This window comes from Stylophora pistillata, chromosome 1 (assembly GCF_964205215.1).
Source record: "Stylophora pistillata chromosome 1, jaStyPist1.2, whole genome shotgun sequence".
NCBI classification, from domain to species: Eukaryota; Metazoa; Cnidaria; class Anthozoa; order Scleractinia; family Pocilloporidae; genus Stylophora; species Stylophora pistillata.
In genome coordinates this window covers 40153714-40171839 of record NC_142519.1, presented here as the reverse complement: position 1 = coordinate 40171839, position 18126 = coordinate 40153714, and the positions used below count along the sequence as shown (strand labels likewise).

Sequence of the window (18126 nt, the reverse complement as noted above, 5' to 3'; positions counted from 1 at the left end):
ATACCTCCATATATCACTGGCTCAGACTCTCAGGTACATTAGGTTTTGGAAAAATGTGATAACGGTATACTTCTGTGATCAGCGATGGAGGTACAAGTCATAAACCAAATTAAAAACTTGGACTAGGAAGTCTACAAATTTGTAGGTCGGACAATTTGCGGGCTTGGATATGAAATTGTTTGTCTTTACTTTTTAGACCAGACCTTGTTAGCATGCACATTTTGTTTCCTAATTCGGATCTTGACCGGCTCTCCAGAAAGCTATTGTTTCCAAATTGTCGAATAGTTTCGTGGTTACGGTGAAATTATATACTCAGTAACTTACATTTAACAGGTCTAAATGAAAAGAAACTGCTGACCAGCACATTCAAAAGGGTTATCTATGTCAAAGGTTGTTAATTATGTACCGATCTCCAAAAACTCACGCACAAATTTGTGCTTTTGCTTTCTCTGAGATGTGAGTAAAACTAATCGTGTGAGCCGTTTTTTAATGGTCTACTAAATGATTTAAAGAAAAAGAAAAGGAAACATGGTTTGCTTGACGCACTGATCGCCTTAACGATCAAGCATTAGATAAAATAGCATAACCTGACTCTGAAACGGACTTTTCTTCAACTTAATCGGCACTATGAGTGACGTGCTCGTAAAGAGCATAACTTTTCCGTTTCAAATTAGCTGGCAGTAACACAAAAGATTTGCCCATTAACGTTTTACAGTATTGACTGGTTAAACTGACTTTGAAAAGATTCTTGAGTTCGTATGATTGGTAATGATAAAAATAATAATAGGTGCGAAAAACATTTCACGAGCCTGTGAAATATTTCCGAAAGTTTTCTTTGAGATGCGCATCGAATGTAGTACGCTACTACTTGCATTGATTTAGCATAAGACTGAATATTTTAGTCCGGCGTTATGGTTTTAGCGTTAGAAGCATTATTGCGGGATAGGTCTGTGGGCCATAAAGATCGTGAAAACTCCGGAGGGAATAGGAAACCCTCTGCTTTAGCAGACGACGTCTATGAAGCCCTGCTCAACCTTGTTGAATACGTGTAGCTGCCGTGCAATACTGGAGAGTCGGCGTAAGGATATCATTCAAAGAACTGAGACCATGGTGATAAGGCACTATATTACGAGGAAGTCGAATGTTAAAATCATCAGAGGTGAACAAAGTAGAAGTTGAAGAATTTGAAAGGACGAAAGAATCTAGTGTGGGGATGATGGCTTTCTCTCTGTGGGACAATAGAGCCGAAAAGGCATAGCCAACGATGGTGATGAGCTAGTAGATGTTTAGTTTGTTTTATACGTAGACATCGACTTATTTGGAGTGAGAAGGGATGTCGAATGTCACATTGCAATTCTTCTTCTTTGTAATTGCAGCCGCAAGTGTGGGGCTTGGTGATGACTAAGATTAGACACAGCTGGGGCGGTAGGTGCCGAGCATTCTGACTGTACAGCATAACAGCACAACAATTGAAAGCAGCGGTCAAACGTTGGGCATGTGCGAGTGGATCAATCTGGCCAACCGCGCACACATTCAACGCGCAAAATTTTCAACGGAAACATCAAGAATCAACCGCTGTTGCCAAATAAATACAAGAAAAAATATAGAAGTCTGGAAAAGGAATTAAAAGAAGGGAAAAGAAAAACTGGAGACTTTTCAAACAAAAAACTTATTCAAATACCTTATCCTACTGTTAAAGCTTAACTATCAATCCGCCTCTGCGCTTCTAAAGCACAGTGACTTACTCGCTTGTGTGGTTGATCGTAACTTTTAGACAATGTCTGCGACAAAGTCGCAGAAAGCAGTAGAAGGGCTAGACAGTCAAAATAAAGAAAAAGTTTAGACGACCCTCTTGGGTTTATTGTGCTACAAAACACAACTGGCTCTCTTTCTCGATTCTCAAAATAAAAAAGCCATTCTTGATTCTTATTAGAGCGAAGTCTTTTTGGTTTAAGGATAAAATCTAGCTTAACTCGAAGTCATTTACCGTCGTTTCTTTCAATTTTGGCTAATTTTTTCATGCAGAAATTATCATACACAATCAACAGAATACATAATTTCAACTTATACTGTTTATCTGAAGAAGAATACCTTTCCTACCCTGGAAAAAATGCGTTCAAAACATCAGGAACATTAATTTAGCGGACGTTGCTTATTTACCCCGATGGTGACCCAGTGTCGAAAACGTTTGGTTTTTACTTTTCAAATAAATTTTTGCTTTGTAAACGGCTCATTTTGAAACCCGTGCTAAGATTGAAAGGTTTTAAAGCGATTTGTTTTTTGAATTTCTGTCTGTTTGTTCTCAAGGTCATATTTCAGAGTAACCGCCGCGAATTGTGTAGTACCTCTAGGATGTATTGTCGTAATTGAAAAGGGAAATTTCCCTTCTTAAGGCACATCACGCTACATTTACTCTTTCTCAAAAACAATAAAAGGACTCGGTCGGAGAGCAACCACAATCGTCTTCCTAACACTGAGAACAACTTTCAGGATGAATTCCGTGATGTACTGGCGCATTTCCGATGGATAAATTATTACGCTAATCAGTCTCATTGTGCGCCGCCAAGAAACTTGAATTTCAAGGTAGATATATAACAAGACTAACCACCATTTAGATACATCTTTCTTGACAGAACAAGAAAGATCGCTACATGTTGTCGTTTTCTGATCGAGGTCCCTTGTTAGTACTTTTTTAAACATTGTCACAACAGAAAAGAGGAAGCAAATACCTTCACCAAATACCAAGACGATGGTTCATCGCGGAAAACAAGAACATTTTCCAACCTTTTCGCACAGCCTAAGAAATATCTCTCAAGGTCTAACTTAAAGTACAGTCAAAGGGTTGCATTTAAGACCGTTAATTAATGAGTTTCAAGACTAAGGAAAGTAGATATACTGCGGAATTTTTCAAAAGCCTTCAGCTGCCAATATTCCTGCGTTATCACTTTCGATTTCTTCCAACATACTGTCCACCACAGCTTGTGGTATGTTTTAGAAAACGCTACCGAGAAATTAAAATCAAGTGTCCTATGTATTGAGAAGAAAATGCAAAGAATACGCCTTTATCTGCTGTCGATTAACGGGTTGTATCTCTGAACATAGGCAATGTTCAAATTTATGTAAATTCTGTTTGGAAACAGTTTCCGCTTCAGTTCTTTCACACGTCCTAGATTGTTCGTAGTCTGAATGGGTAAACAGCACTAGTGGTAATATTAAATTAACTACATCGTTCTTTTACAACTGCTACAATGCTTCCGCAAATTCGGATTTGTCTTCTCATAGATTTCATTAGGATCCCAAGGTTAAGAGTTTTCAGTTTTCATGTCTTTTAAATCTGAGTAAATCTACATTAGTAAATGGTCAGACATGACAAATAATTTCGTCTCGTCCGTCTCGTCTCCATGTCTAAATGTAAATGTGGCGGTTTTCAGGGAAACGTGATTGACTGTTTTTAAGTACCGTGATTCGTGATTGTGAAATGTTAAATGCGTGAGCCGTGAATGATATGCCAGTCGCGATGCGTGAAACAAAGATACTATTTTCCGTTATCCGTTATTACTAAAGGGAAAACGAATTTTTTTCCGTGAAAAACTACTAGCTGAAAATCTGAAATCTTTTCACCAAGCCTGTTTGGTTAAGGTGGCCGGATTGGTCAGCGTTGTATTGTATTAGGATCTGTCAGTTTGATGCCAAAAGCATACACATCAGTACGTATGAAGGTTTGTAGCCAATGCTTCTCGGCGTACATCTCAGGTAACTAAAAACAAGACACTGCTTAAAATCAGCGAGAGAGCCCACAATATGCCATGAATTTTGGTCAGAGGATTCTCTGGCGGAACAGTTGTCACTTTAACATCTCAATGTGGATGCACAGGCACAGTTAAACTAATGCATTGAAAGCTTATTAAATTTAGGACCAAATGTTATTACATTTAGGACTTTATCACGTTTAGGACCAAATGTTATTACATTTAGGACCAAGTGTTATTACATTTAGGAAAGTTATTACATTTAGGACTTCAACAAGGTGTTCCTCAGGGGAGTGTCCTAGGACTAAAGCTCTTTAATGTCTTCATTAACGATCTGTTTTATCATGTTACGCAAGCCAAGCTGAATGTATAAGCTGATGACCACCAAGTGTACTACTCAAACACTGATCCAGTTATATTGGAAAAATGTATTTGTAGTGAAGTAGCTAAGGCAAGTCAATGGTACAAAAATAACGCTATGAAAGTTAACGTAACTAAACACCAAGCGCTTATTTTGGGAGAAACTGATCACAATTTCTCTTTCTCAACTAAAAATTCTCTAGACATTCTTGGTATGAATATTGATAACAGGCTCTCTTTCGACAAACATGTATCCACTATATGTAAAAAGATTAACATTCAATTTAAAGTTATGCAAAGATTCCGAAAACTCGTCGCCAGAGACATTCTATTAAAGCTGTATAAGGCCTTCATCCTGCCGCATTTTTATTACTGCTCCTCTTTGTGGCACTTTTGCGGCACCCGCAATTCTGGTAAAGTGGAGGCCTACAACAAGGGGATTTTAAGGTTTCTTTTACAAGATTATGAGTCCTCGTATAATATGTTACTGAATAAGGTCAACTTAAAATCTCTTCAAGTCAGACGCCTACAGAATATTCTAATCATATCGTACAAGAGTTTATCTTTTTACTAACTATCCAGGATATTTAAATGATATTTTTACGTTTAGATCTACGTCCTATAACTTACGTGGTAATTATATCTTGTCCCTTCCAAAACCTAAAACTACAACATATGGCTTTTACTCTTTCTCTTACTTAGCCGCTAGCTTATGGAACTCTCTCCCGGACATCCCCCCCCCCCCCTCTCCTCCTTGCTTTCTTAAATACAAATAACACCTGTATCTATTGCCACTTTATCTATAACTTTTTAAGCTTCAACTACTTCTGAAACAGTACAGGCAAATAGTTTGTTAATAAGTTACCACTTCTATGAAGTACCCTCATTCCGAAAAGCTCCCCTTTTTTCGGCCGAAGAAACGTTATGCTATGTGATTTTTTTTTTCATTTAACTGAGCCCTAAGCTAGTCTCCAAAACCGAAACAGTCATTCCAAACAAACTCCAAGAATCAGCGAGTATGCTTTTTGCAGGATTGCTGATTTGAGCAAACAAGAGGCTCCTACTAACATTTCGGTAAGGAAGGACGTCAATCAGCCACAGTTTAATAACCAGGCGTCAGTGTATTATAAAGGACAGCAGAGTTGCCGTTCAATGCATTCTCCATTCTATAACCTCAAACTGAGTCGCTTCCATCCGATTGTGTTGCTAGTGGCGATTGTGTTTTTAGTGGCGATCACTAAAAGCGTGAGAGACGCTTGCACAAATGTAATTAAATGACATGCTCTGATCTTTGAAACCTTGCCTAATATTTCAGTGGATGTTACTGTTAGATTTATTCGTACTACACCCGAGTTATTTCTGAGATAGCGATCAAGATGGGAAAGGAACTCACTAGACTTAAATAACTAGAGATCATTCAAACACAACTGAATCAATTCACCTTTTTTCTCGCTTTTACAACAGTCAAGTAAAGTAACTTTTGAAATTCATAAGGTCGTCGATTTGAGGTTCCATTTAACTTAAAACTGAAGCAACTATTTGGTATTCGTTCCAATCTAAATACTGTCAATAAAATCAAGAAAGCTGTGACGGTCGTAGCTTCTTGCTGCATTGCAAGTGTTTCCAACAAGTTTTTAATCGAGTTCAACTGATGTTCCGAATCAGCTTTGCGCTCTTTGTCATATACTGTCTGAGATTCCAAGATCGCGGTCTACATATGCATATACCGAACAGACGGTGTGGTTATCATTTCTAGTGATAGTCATATCCAGTGTATGGTTACAGTCAGTGATCGCGTCTGGCAGTTCTACGTTCAATCAATAAAACTTGGCTCTACAAACTGCAAAACTCAGTAAAAATCACCTTTTTGATATGCTTTTTACACAAAAAAAGAGAAATACGATACTTCTTTTTATCGATTAGTTAACTTTAATTTCCTTTCTCATCAGAGACAAAAAACATTGGTCGAGTAGGTTTGAAGGAAGGTTTTTTCGTTGAACATGAACTGGGAATCGTTATACAACTAGCCAAGATAAAACTCTTTGGTAGAAGTATTATTTAGACCGATAATTCAAGATTTTTGGAAATTTAGACTTTTATCATTTTTGTGTCACCGTCATGGATACGAACCTACCGGCTCCGGATAACGGCCACCCCATCCCCCCCCCCCCCTTCATTCATCAACGACGACTGTTTCAAATAGCATCACAAATAAGTAAGTCTACACTGTATTAGAGATCATAGTCCACTTCAAAAGTCACTCCCTGCTCCGTGAAATATTTTTTTGCCGCCACTTTTGCAAGAATGGTTAAGATGTGCGCTCTTTGTCATATCGCTGTAGAGATATTTTGGGAAGATGTATCAGCGATGTATCGAGAGAAAATTACTCTTACGCTGTAAAACGTAAGAGTGAACCCCTGGTAATTCAATTCAACAAAACTAACGGTGTTTGTTGAATTGAATTACTAGCCATTGTCCTTTGGCAGACAAAAAAAGAGAGGGGTCACAAGTATCTCCCTTAACTTTTTCATGTCTACCTCAACACCTATCTTTTGAAACTGTTCACAGATTCCATAGATGTCACTTTGGAAAAATTGTGGAAACTGTTGGGAGCCACACGCATGTACAAAGTCAAGAGAAGCTCTCTTGACAGGAGACATATTTCTGTAGTTTTGTCAAATTTTGATGAAAATTAGCCAGAATATTCGTCGAAACATTTTCTTCTGTCCAACTTCAATATAGATTCTCTCGGGAGTCAATTGAAGTATCGGAAAAGGTTCATATCCTTTTTAGCCTTTCGTCAGCTGAGGTGACATTATGGGAGGTGACCTGTCTTAGACCTCTCCGTGCAACCGTCGAAAATGAGGTTCCGAACAAAATTTTATTTTTAGAAAGTGAAAATTTTATGACATTGTAAATGAACAGTCAACAAATGGGCAAATTTAGTAAAAATCAATTATATGACAAGACCTCTTGACAGACCTCTTGTTGAAAGATCATGAATTAATGAAATCAATATATTGAAAAAAGTTTTCTTTCTTAGTATACAGATCGGAGCGAGTTTGACAATGATTACCGGAAAGATGGTCGAATGAGCTTGTGATGCTGCACATTTGGAGCCAATATTATACTGTACTTAGTGACTAAGTTCTCACATATATTGCTTTTCTAAGGTAACTTAAGAAATGTTGATATGATGAAAGAGGTTTAAAATAATTCCTTTCTAGTCATAAAATAGCCAAACAACTTTTATAGAAGTGTGATAATTCTAGGAGAAAGACCAAGGACGGATGGGGATGACAGAAACCGATAGACATAACAGTAGATTGTACATTGAGCTGACGCGCAAGATTAAATGATATTAATGAACAATTATATGTAGTAAAACAGAACCTTTTGTGACCAAGTAAATTAGACGAATTAAACCGATCCAGGTAATGATTAATGCGCCCGAAACCTATTTAATTTCCACACAACATAGAAGGAAAGTGATACACAAATTAAATTAAAAATAAGATTAACCAACTGCAGTACTCTTAATGTAACTGCATGCTGAGGGAGTGAAAACATTTTACAAGGTTTTTTTACCCATATTTTCTCACGCACTGTTTTTCCTTTTTTAATCCACATCGTTAATTTTCTATAAACCGTAACCTTGAGTGAGCAATTTTGACAAGATTATGATGTCGAAACTAAGCTCTGGTAAGGACTGCTCTTGGGAGCTAAAAACCACTGATATCCTGAGCTAAGATGGGAAAAGTCTTGGTTCACTTTAACTTACCTGGTTGCTTGGTCTTTTCCTTCCCTATCCTTCCCTACCCACCCCCCCCCCCCCCGATACAAGGTCGAGTTTGATTTTGAGACCAAACTCTAGTCCTCGTTTGGCGGATAATGGTTTTTATTAAAAGGAATGGGGAGGGGGGGGGGCGGGGGGAGGATAGATGATGAATAAGATGGTCTGTTACTGCTCACTGTGGATTTCTTTCCTCCACCGATTGTATATTTTTCATTTCGAGGTGGTGGACTTCTGCATGAGACAGTTATGAGCCCTCGAATCACTTGTGTGGATGTTACAGTAGTGAATAAAGATTTATGTTGATTGGTACTTACAGGTTGATGAGATACCGAACAGTGCTGAATACTCCTGGGGGTAAGTCCTTTAATTGATTATGGGATAAGTCCCTGTCAAAAAGAAACATCACATGTTTCATGGTACAAAAATAACGCTATGAAAGTTAACGTAACTAAACACCAAGCGCTTATTTTAGGAGAAACTGATCACAATTTCTCTTTCCCAACTAAAAATTCTCTAGACATTCTTGGTATGAATATTGATAACAGGCTCTCTTTCGACAAACATGTATCCACTATATGTAAAAAGATTAACATTCAATTTAAAGTTATGCAAAGATTCCGAAAACTCGTCGCCAGAGACATTCTATTAAAGCTGTATAAGGCCTTCATCCTGCCGCATTTTTATTACTGCTCCTCTTTGTGGCACTTTTGCGGCACCCGCAATTCTGGTAAAGTGGAGGCCTACAACAAGGGGATTTTAAGGTTTCTTTTACAAGATTATGAGTCCTCGTATAATATGTTACTGAATAAGGTCAACTTAAAATCTCTTCAAGTCAGACGCCTACAGAATATTCTAATCATATCGTACAAGAGTTTATCTTTTTACTAACTATCCAGGATATTTAAATGATATTTTTACGTTTAGATCTACGTCCTATAACTTACGTGGTAATTATATCTTGTCCCTTCCAAAACCTAAAACTACAACATACGGCTTTTACTCTTTCTCTTACTTAGCCGCTAGCTTATGGAACTCTCTCCCGGACATCCCCCCCCCCTCTCCTCCTTGCTTTCTTAAATACAAATAACACCTGTATCTATTGCCACTTTATCTATAACTTTTTAAGCTTCAACTACTTCTGAAACAGTACAGGCAAATAGTTTGTTAATAAGTTACCACTTCTATGAAGTACCCTCATTCCGAAAAGCTCCCCTTTTTTCGGCCGATGATTTTGAGGAAGCGCCCGGGCGCTTATTCGGGGAAACACGCTAAAACGGAATTGGTTGATTAGGTTTGACGGAAAATGTTTTAAATTGAAAATCAAGTGGGGCTTGCCAGGCAACTTGAGTAGATAAGATTCTCTGATAGAAGTATCACATTTACAACTAGCTCAAGACCTCTCTGAATTTTTGCAAAGTAGTTTGACGCATTTATATACGCTCAAGAGTCTTAGTAATTCTGCCGTAATCACACTCGATCCTCAGCCTACGGCATTATACCCATAATTATGCCGGTATAATTTATCTGAGCCTATCAGTGACCGTCAAATAGCTTCAATTAAGGTCTTCAGTTTCAGATCTCACTATTTTCCCTGCTCGTCAGCTCTGGATCTCGAGGACTCTTTGGATCTGCTTTAGCAAATCGGACTGCCATCGTGTATAAAAGTAACTTATGAAATTAAGAAGGCCGTCGATTTGAGTTTCCATTTACTCTAAAAAGCAATAGTTTGCAATTCTTTCCAATCAAATATTGTCAATAAAATCAAGCAAGCCGTGGAAACTGTCATCGGGTTCTTTATCGAATTCAAGTAATGTTTCGCTTAAGCTATAAACCACGTTCATATTGTAACGCTGTAAAGATATTTTGGGAAGATATGTCAGCGAATCAGGGGTGTATCGGAGGAAAATTACTTTTGTGCTGAACTATAAATCATCTACGTTGATCGTCTCTCGCCGTTGATACCTGTGCAAAGGTAGTTTTTTGCCCCTTTGGGTTATTTTCTCCAACTCGGAAATGATTTTACCCGGCACCAACTTTAATTTGACTCCCTATCAAGGAGACTTTATATAACTGTGATAAAAGCGATGTTCACATTTCCCATGTAGTGCACCTTTTCGTGTGGCCAATTGAAGTCATTTAAGCTAAGAGGCATTTTCCACTATTGTATATAGAGTTTTCAAGTTCCGGAATCAAAATCTTTATAGTGAACTTGAATCATTTTTAAGGCTGACATCGTTCTTGAAAGATTTTTAAGGAAAAGTTTCAACAGTATTGCGTAAATGGTTTGACGCATTTACGCATAAGAGCTTCAGTTATTATGCCGGAATATTGCTTGTTCCTCCGATTACAGCATTATACCCAAAATTATGCCACCATAACTATCTAAGCAGTGACCGCCAAACGGTTTCAGTTAAGGTCTTTCAGATCTCCCCTTTTATACTGTTCGTCACAAACAGTTCTGCATCTCGAGGACTCTTTGAATCTGAAGAATGGAAGGCCAGTCTCCAAATATTTCCAAGTACACCTAATTAGAAGTCATTCTCAGTATTACAAGTATTCGTTCGCTCACATACTCTAAAAAAGTGAAATGGCTTATTTCATTAAAAATGGTTAGGACACACACCATCTTTTCGCTCTTTAGAATGTTTTCTTCGCCTAGTATATGAGAGAATCACCCAGACTGGTTGTATATCATCTCCTCCGCGAATAAAGTGACACGTGACGCTGGGATCCTAAAAGAAACGTTATGCTATGTGATTTTTTTTCATTTAACTGAGCCCTAAGCTAGTCTCCAAAACCGAAACAGTCATTCCAAACAAACTCCAGGAATCAGCGAGTATGCTTTTTGCAGGATTGCTGATTTGAGCAAACAAGAGGCTCCTACTAACATTTCGGTAAGGAAGGACGTCAATCAGCCACAGTTTAATAACCAGGCGTCAGTGTATTATAAAGGACAGCAGAGTTGCCGTTCAATGCATTCTCCATTCTATAACCTCAAACTGAGTCGCTTCCATCCGATTGTGTTGCTAGTGGCGATTGTGTTTTTAGTGGCGATCACTAAAAGCGTGAGAGACGCTTGCACAAATGTAATTAAATGACATGCTCTGATCTTTGAAACCTTGCCTAATATTTCAGTGGATGTTACTGTTAGATTTATTCGTACTACACCCGAGTTATTTCTGAGATAGCGATCAAGATGGGAAAGGAACTCACTAGACTTAAATAACTAGAGATCATTCAAACACAACTGAATCAATTCACCTTTTTTCTCGCTTTTACAACAGTCAAGTAAAGTAACTTTTGAAATTCATAAGGTCGTCGATTTGAGGTTCCATTTAACTTAAAACTGAAGCAACTATTTGGTATTCGTTCCAATCTAAATACTGTCAATAAAATCAAGAAAGCTGTGACGGTCGTAGCTTCTTGCTGCATTGCAAGTGTTTCCAACAAGTTTTTAATCGAGTTCAACTGATGTTCCGAATCAGCTTTGCGCTCTTTGTCATATACTGTCTGAGATTCCAAGATCGCGGTCTACATATGCATATACCGAACAGACGGTGTGGTTATCATTTCTAGTGATAGTCATATCCAGTGTATGGTTACAGTCAGTGATCGCGTCTGGCAGTTCTACGTTCAATCAATAAAACTTGGCTCTACAAACTGCAAAACTCAGTAAAAATCACCTTTTTGATATGCTTTTTACACAAAAAAAGAGAAATACGATACTTCTTTTTATCGATTAGTTAACTTTAATTTCCTTTCTCATCAGAGACAAAAAACATTGGTCGAGTAGGTTTGAAGGAAGGTTTTTTCGTTGAACATGAACTGGGAATCGTTATACAACTAGCCAAGATAAAACTCTTTGGTAGAAGTATTATTTAGACCGATAATTCAAGATTTTTGGAAATTTAGACTTTTATCATTTTTGTGTCACTGTCATGGATACGAACCTACCGGCTCCGGATAACGGCCACCCCATCCCCCCCCCCCCTCATTCATCAACGACGACTGTTTCAAATAGCATCACAAATAAGTAAGTCTACACTGTATTAGAGATCATAGTCCACTTCAAAAGTCACTCCCTGCTCCGTGAAATATTTTTTTGCCGCCACTTTTGCAAGAATGGTTAAGATGTGCGCTCTTTGTCATATCGCTGTAGAGATATTTTGGGAAGATGTATCAGCGATGTATCGAGAGAAAATTACTCTTACGCTGTAAAACGTAAGAGTGAACCCCTGGTAATTCAATTCAACAAAACTAACGGTGTTTGTTGAATTGAATTACTAGCCATTGTCCTTTAGCAGACAAAAAAAGAGAGGGGTCACAAGTATCTCCCTTAACTTTTTCATGTCTACCTCAACACCTATCTTTTGAAACTGTTCACAGATTCCATAGATGTCACTTTGGAAAAATTGTGGAAACTGTTGGGAGCCACACGCATGTACAAAGTCAAGAGAAGCTCTCTTGACAGGAGACATATTTCTGTAGTTTTGTCAAATTTTGATGAAAATTAGCCAGAATATTCGTCGAAACATTTTCTTTTGTCCAACTTCAATATAGATTCTCTCGGGAGTCAATTGAAGTATCGGAAAAGGTTCATATCCTTTTTAGCCTTTCGTCAGCTGAGGTGACATTATGGGAGGTGACCTGTCTTAGACCTCTCCGTGCAACCGTCGAAAATGAGGTTCCGAACAAAATTTTATTTTTAGAAAGTGAAAATTTTATGACATTGTAAATGAACAGTCAACAAATGGGCAAATTTAGTAAAAATCAATTATATGACAAGACCTCTTGACAGACCTCTTGTTGAAAGATCATGAATTAATGAAATCAATATATTGAAAAAAGTTTTCTTTCTTAGTATACAGATCGGAGCGAGTTTGACAATGATTACCGGAAAGATGGTCGAATGAGCTTGTGATGCTGCACATTTGGAGCCAATATTATACTGTACTTAGTGACTAAGTTCTCACATATATTGCTTTTCTAAGGTAACTTAAGAAATGTTGATATGATGAAAGAGGTTTAAAATAATTCCTTTCTAGTCATAAAATAGCCAAACAACTTTTATAGAAGTGTGATAATTCTAGGAGAAAGACCAAGGACGGATGGGGATGACAGAAACCGATAGACATAACAGTAGATTGTACATTGAGCTGACGCGCAAGATTAAATGATATTAATGAACAATTATATGTAGTAAAACAGAACCTTTTGTGACCAAGTAAATTAGACGAATTAAACCGATCCAGGTAATGATTAATGCGCCCGAAACCTATTTAATTTCCACACAACATAGAAGGAAAGTGATACACAAATTAAATTAAAAATAAGATTAACCAACTGCAGTACTCTTAATGTAACTGCATGCTGAGGGAGTGAAAACATTTTACAAGGTTTTTTTACCCATATTTTCTCACGCACTGTTTTTCCTTTTTTAATCCACATCGTTAATTTTCTATAAACCGTAACCTTGAGTGAGCAATTTTGACAAGATTATGATGTCGAAACTAAGCTCTGGTAAGGACTGCTCTTGGGAGCTAAAAACCACTGATATCCTGAGCTAAGATGGGAAAAGTCTTGGTTCACTTTAACTTACCTGGTTGCTTGGTCTTTTCCTTCCCTATCCTTCCCTACCCACCCCCCCCCCCCCCCGATACAAGGTCGAGTTTGATTTTGAGACCAAACTCTAGTCCTCGTTTGGCGGATAATGGTTTTTATTAAAAGGAATGGGGAGGGGGGGGGGGCGGGGGGAGGATAGATGATGAATAAGATGGTCTGTTACTGCTCACTGTGGATTTCTTTCCTCCACCGATTGTATATTTTTCATTTCGAGGTGGTGGACTTCTGCATGAGACAGTTATGAGCCCTCGAATCACTTGTGTGGAAGTTACAGTAGTGAATAAAGATTTATGTTGATTGGTACTTACAGGTTGATGAGATACCGAACAGTGCTGAATACTCCTGGGGGTAAGTCCTTTAATTGATTATGGGATAAGTCCCTGTCAAAAAGAAACATCACATCAGAAAGTTAGAAATGCCCAGTAAGATAAAGCTTTGAACTCGCCCAACCTCCCACCTCTATTAAGCTCCCTCATTCCAATGAGCAGCCCTTTTTTCAGCCGAAATCTCAAATTAGCACAGCATGTGGACAAGTCAGCTTTCGGTTTTCCTAGGAAAAATCTGAGCCAAAAACAAGATAACTTCTTTAATTAACGATTTCCAAACTCTTAAAAGAAAACTGCAGTAGGATTGAGACAATTTGAACTAACTGCTTGCCTGGAACTTAGTTCATATCATCACAAATACCACATCATGCCATGGCTCCGGTTGTTCAAAGGGCGGTTAACGCTATCCAACGGATAAATCTTAATCCAGCCAATAAGTGTTACCAAAACGTACTGCGCTATCCACCGGATAGAGATTTATCCAGTGTATAGCGTTATCCGTCTATCGGACAACCGGGGCCTGGACAGGCTATATGGGTTACGAGCGACTTTTTTTCAAGACCGCATAAGAGGTGGCACATCGACCGTAAAATGACTGTCCTCATATTTCAGTCAGAGATGCCTTATAGTGAACTTAGAAACTCGATAAGGTTTTTTTCTCCAGACTTGTTTCTTTATCATAGTAAATCCACGAAAACTGAAACGAGCGTCGGTAGCCGTAAAATGGCGGAAATCATTGCCCCGGATACTGAGGCAAATAAACTTTGCTCATGAAAAGCACAAAAGAAAGCAAGCTCGTATCAATTTGACAAATTTGTATAGGAGGGATTGAGGTATGACTTAAGTCTAAAACGGGACCGTTTCATTCAATTTTGACAGCACGGAACGCTTTTAAAAATCACCAATATTTCAAAATCCAAATATCGCATTTTGTAGCACATTTTCAATTATCATTTTCACCATGCGGCATAACTCGGAATCGGTTCAGATTATGCTAATGATAAGTGGAAATAGTGTTGTTCTGGAGAATATAAAAATTAATTTGGGGCTTTTCATTTCCGCACAGAAAAACCAGGCTGAACTTTGTGAAAATCGCAACATCGTCATATAAGTCACGACATAATCTGATTAGGCACCCCGTGGTTAAATCCGGAATTCTGAGCACATTTTAGAAGTTAGCACCGTGGTCGATCAGGAAATCAATACAATAAGCTAGCCCTGCATAGCTAACCACGGCAGATTGGTTTTTATCTCTGCTTTCGTTTCAAATTCTCATCCATTTCCCATGGCGGAATTGTTTACAATAACACATTCCTTAAGCTAGCGGAGGGCGTTTGTTTTTCTTTGCGTATTCGAACACCTACAAGTCTTAAGAAAGTTTTGGGGTAAACTTGAGTGTCATTGTGGACTTGAAAGAGGACTGGATCAGAATGTACAGGGGCAGCTGTGATCATTTATTGCTGAATAAGCTAATACGAGTACCCACAATTGAAAAATCTCTTTTATACACATCCCAAGGATCAAGATTTTGACTTCGAACGAAACACGCCATTTGATTGGAGGAATCGTTAATTTAGAAAACAATGAGCACTGAATTAGGATGAATGAAATGTCTCACGTCAAATTTACATAAGTTCGCACGTTGCCGTGGGTAATTCGGTAAAAGTTCGCGCATTTTGCGTGGCTTTGGAATAAACAACAAGGAATAAAATTTCGCACCTTGAGCATGGGTTCGAAATAAGCACACAAGAATAAGTAAACGTTCGCACATTGCGCATGGGTTTTCAATAAGAAAATAAATAATAATTAGTAAAAGTTCGCACAATGCGCGTGGCGAGTTTGAAATAAACAAACCTCCATTGACACTAACAAGTAGTCGCTAATAAGCTAAAGTTTCGAAGTTTCGTTCCTGGTTTCTTTCCTTCCCATTTAACTTCTCGAAATAAACAACATGACGAAGAAACATTCGTAAAATATGTAAACAGAAGGAACACAGTTCACTTTTGTAAAATATACTTTGTAATTCGACACGCACGTTGGAGAAACGTTCGTAAGAAGCAAATAACAAGAACATTGTTTAGTTCAAAATACATGATAGGGAAACGTTCGTAAAGTAAACAGCAAGAGCATAGTTTATTTCAAGGATGGTGGTTTGGGGGCTAATAGTCCAGAGACAGGGGGCTAATCGTCCGAAGACTGGGGGCTAATTGTCCAGGGGGCGAGCTGTCCGGATACCTTCTGGAATTTCTGGACTTACTCATAGTGTAATGTTTATAGACGACAAATTGCTTGAGCGTGATAGCCACACATCGTAAATACTTTCTAGTTCCATTTGCTCTTCATCTGCATTACTCAAAGAAGTATTTGCCATCCGGCCTCTGACGAACTAACCTGCGTCGTTTCGGCTTTGGATCAGAAATAGTCTTCCATGGGAAGATCAAAGGCTCGGTGCGATTTTGGAGGCGAGATCTTGTGCCGCCGGGAGGCTTGTACATTTCTTCACGTCTAAAATGTTCTTCGCAAATTACTGTAAAACTATTAACATAAAAACCATCTCTTCGATGCTTTCTTTTTATCAAGTTACACCATCGATCTCGTTGTGGATTCCTTTGCGGGAACTTGAAAAGGCCGTTTTAAGCGCCATCTTTCTGAGAGTATTGTGCATTTGAGCACCCAAAACAAGCACAATCTCGGCCGAAACCCGAACTTTTTCTCTTTCTTGACTGCGCCATAGCTTTCTAAGACTTATCCCAGCGCAAAGCGGAGTTTTTCAAGCTGTTTTTTTAACTTATTATACACGATACACGAATTTTCTCGCTCTTCTTCTCTTTCTACGTAAACATTACGCTGTGTTAGCCTCGTTTCCAATCCGCTCGCAAGCATTTTTCAGCGGTCCTCCAACTAAACAATAAGAACTCGAAAAGGGAGTGTTGTAATGTTTTCTTCGCCTAGCATATGAGAGAATCACTCACACTAGGTGTATATTATCCCCTCAGCGAATAGCCGGCGACGAGTGTCTCTACGATACTATCTTATTTGTTAAGATTATGGAATACTATCTAATTTTTTAAATTGTGGGATACAGTACTATCTTATTTTTTAAATTAACTCAGCCCTTAGCTAGTCTCCAAAGCCAAAATAGTCGTGATTGACAAATTCCAAGAATCAGCAAGACTCTTTATTTGCAGGACTGCTGATTTAAGCAAACAAGAGACCATCTAATATTTCGGTAAGGAAGGGTGTCAATCAGCTACAATTTAAAAACCAGGCATCAGTGTATCAAGAAGGACAATGGAGTTGTGGCGGTTTAGATCTCCACTGATGAAATCGCTTCCGTCCAAATGTCTTGCTGAATAAATGACTATCGCTAAAAATGTAATTTAATGGCATACCCTGATCGTTCAAACCCGGTCTAACATTGTAGTGGATGTCACTCTCAGGTTATATTCGCACGGCACCCGAACTAAATTATCTCTGAGATAGCGATTAAGATGGGAAGGGAATTAACTGGACTGAAATAACTAGAGATTATTCAGATACCACTGATCTGAATTGACGTTTTCTTTTCTTGTAGCGGTTCAACTGAGTGTTTCCATCAGGTTGGTCGAGTTCAAGTGATGTTTTCCAGTGGCGGATCGAATGGTTTTATAATCGATTTGAATTTGACTTCTAATAAAGGACACTCTTTATTCAACTGCGCATGCGGCACACACAATGTTCGCATTTCCCAAATTAAACTCTCAATGAAGAAAGGTTTTTGACGCCAAACATCAAAAACGCAGCTTTCCGGTAACTTTCAAATGATCAGTTTGAAGGTTTTTCCAGATCTTACCATTTTTACTGACTGCTATTTATTTTTAAACAGTCCTATATCTCGGGGAATCTTTGGATCTAAAGACTGAAAAGCCAGCCTCCAGGTTTCTTATTATACTCACTTTTTAAAATGCCATTCTCAGTATTACAATATTCGCCTAAAGGCCGCATAATCAGAAAATGTTAAATGGCTTATTTCACGGAGAGCTGCGGTTAAGAAACATTCTATCCTTTCCCTCTTTAGAATGTTTCCTTCGTCTAGCTTATGGAAGAATCGCCCACACTAATTGTATATCATCTCCTAAGTGAGTCAATTGACACAATTCTTTGACAAAGTAAATGAATTAAAGAAACCTTACTCTCCTTTACTTTTTAAATTTTCTAAGCCGTCACTAGTCCTCAAACCCGAAACAGTCAAGACAGACTAAATCTGAGAGTCAACTAGGTTTTTTCGCCGGAT

At 38.3% G+C, this 18126-nt stretch overlaps 1 protein-coding gene and 1 long non-coding RNA gene across 2 annotated transcripts in view; both read right to left on the bottom strand.

Moving 5' to 3' along the window:
• LOC148742493 (uncharacterized) overlaps positions 1 to 18126 on the bottom strand; it is a 307714-nt gene that overhangs the window by 167115 nt on the left and 122473 nt on the right. The gene's annotated exons all lie outside the window — the stretch shown is intronic.
• LOC111334734 (uncharacterized) overlaps positions 1 to 18126 on the bottom strand; it is a 178721-nt gene that overhangs the window by 62393 nt on the left and 98202 nt on the right. The window contains exons 10-11 of the mRNA XM_088747592.1: positions 13836 to 13907; positions 8220 to 8291 (exon numbers count right to left, since the gene is read on the bottom strand). Of these exons, the coding sequence (XP_088603718.1) occupies positions 8220 to 8291; positions 13836 to 13907 (144 nt within the window). The remainder of the gene's footprint in view (positions 1 to 8219; positions 8292 to 13835; positions 13908 to 18126) is intronic.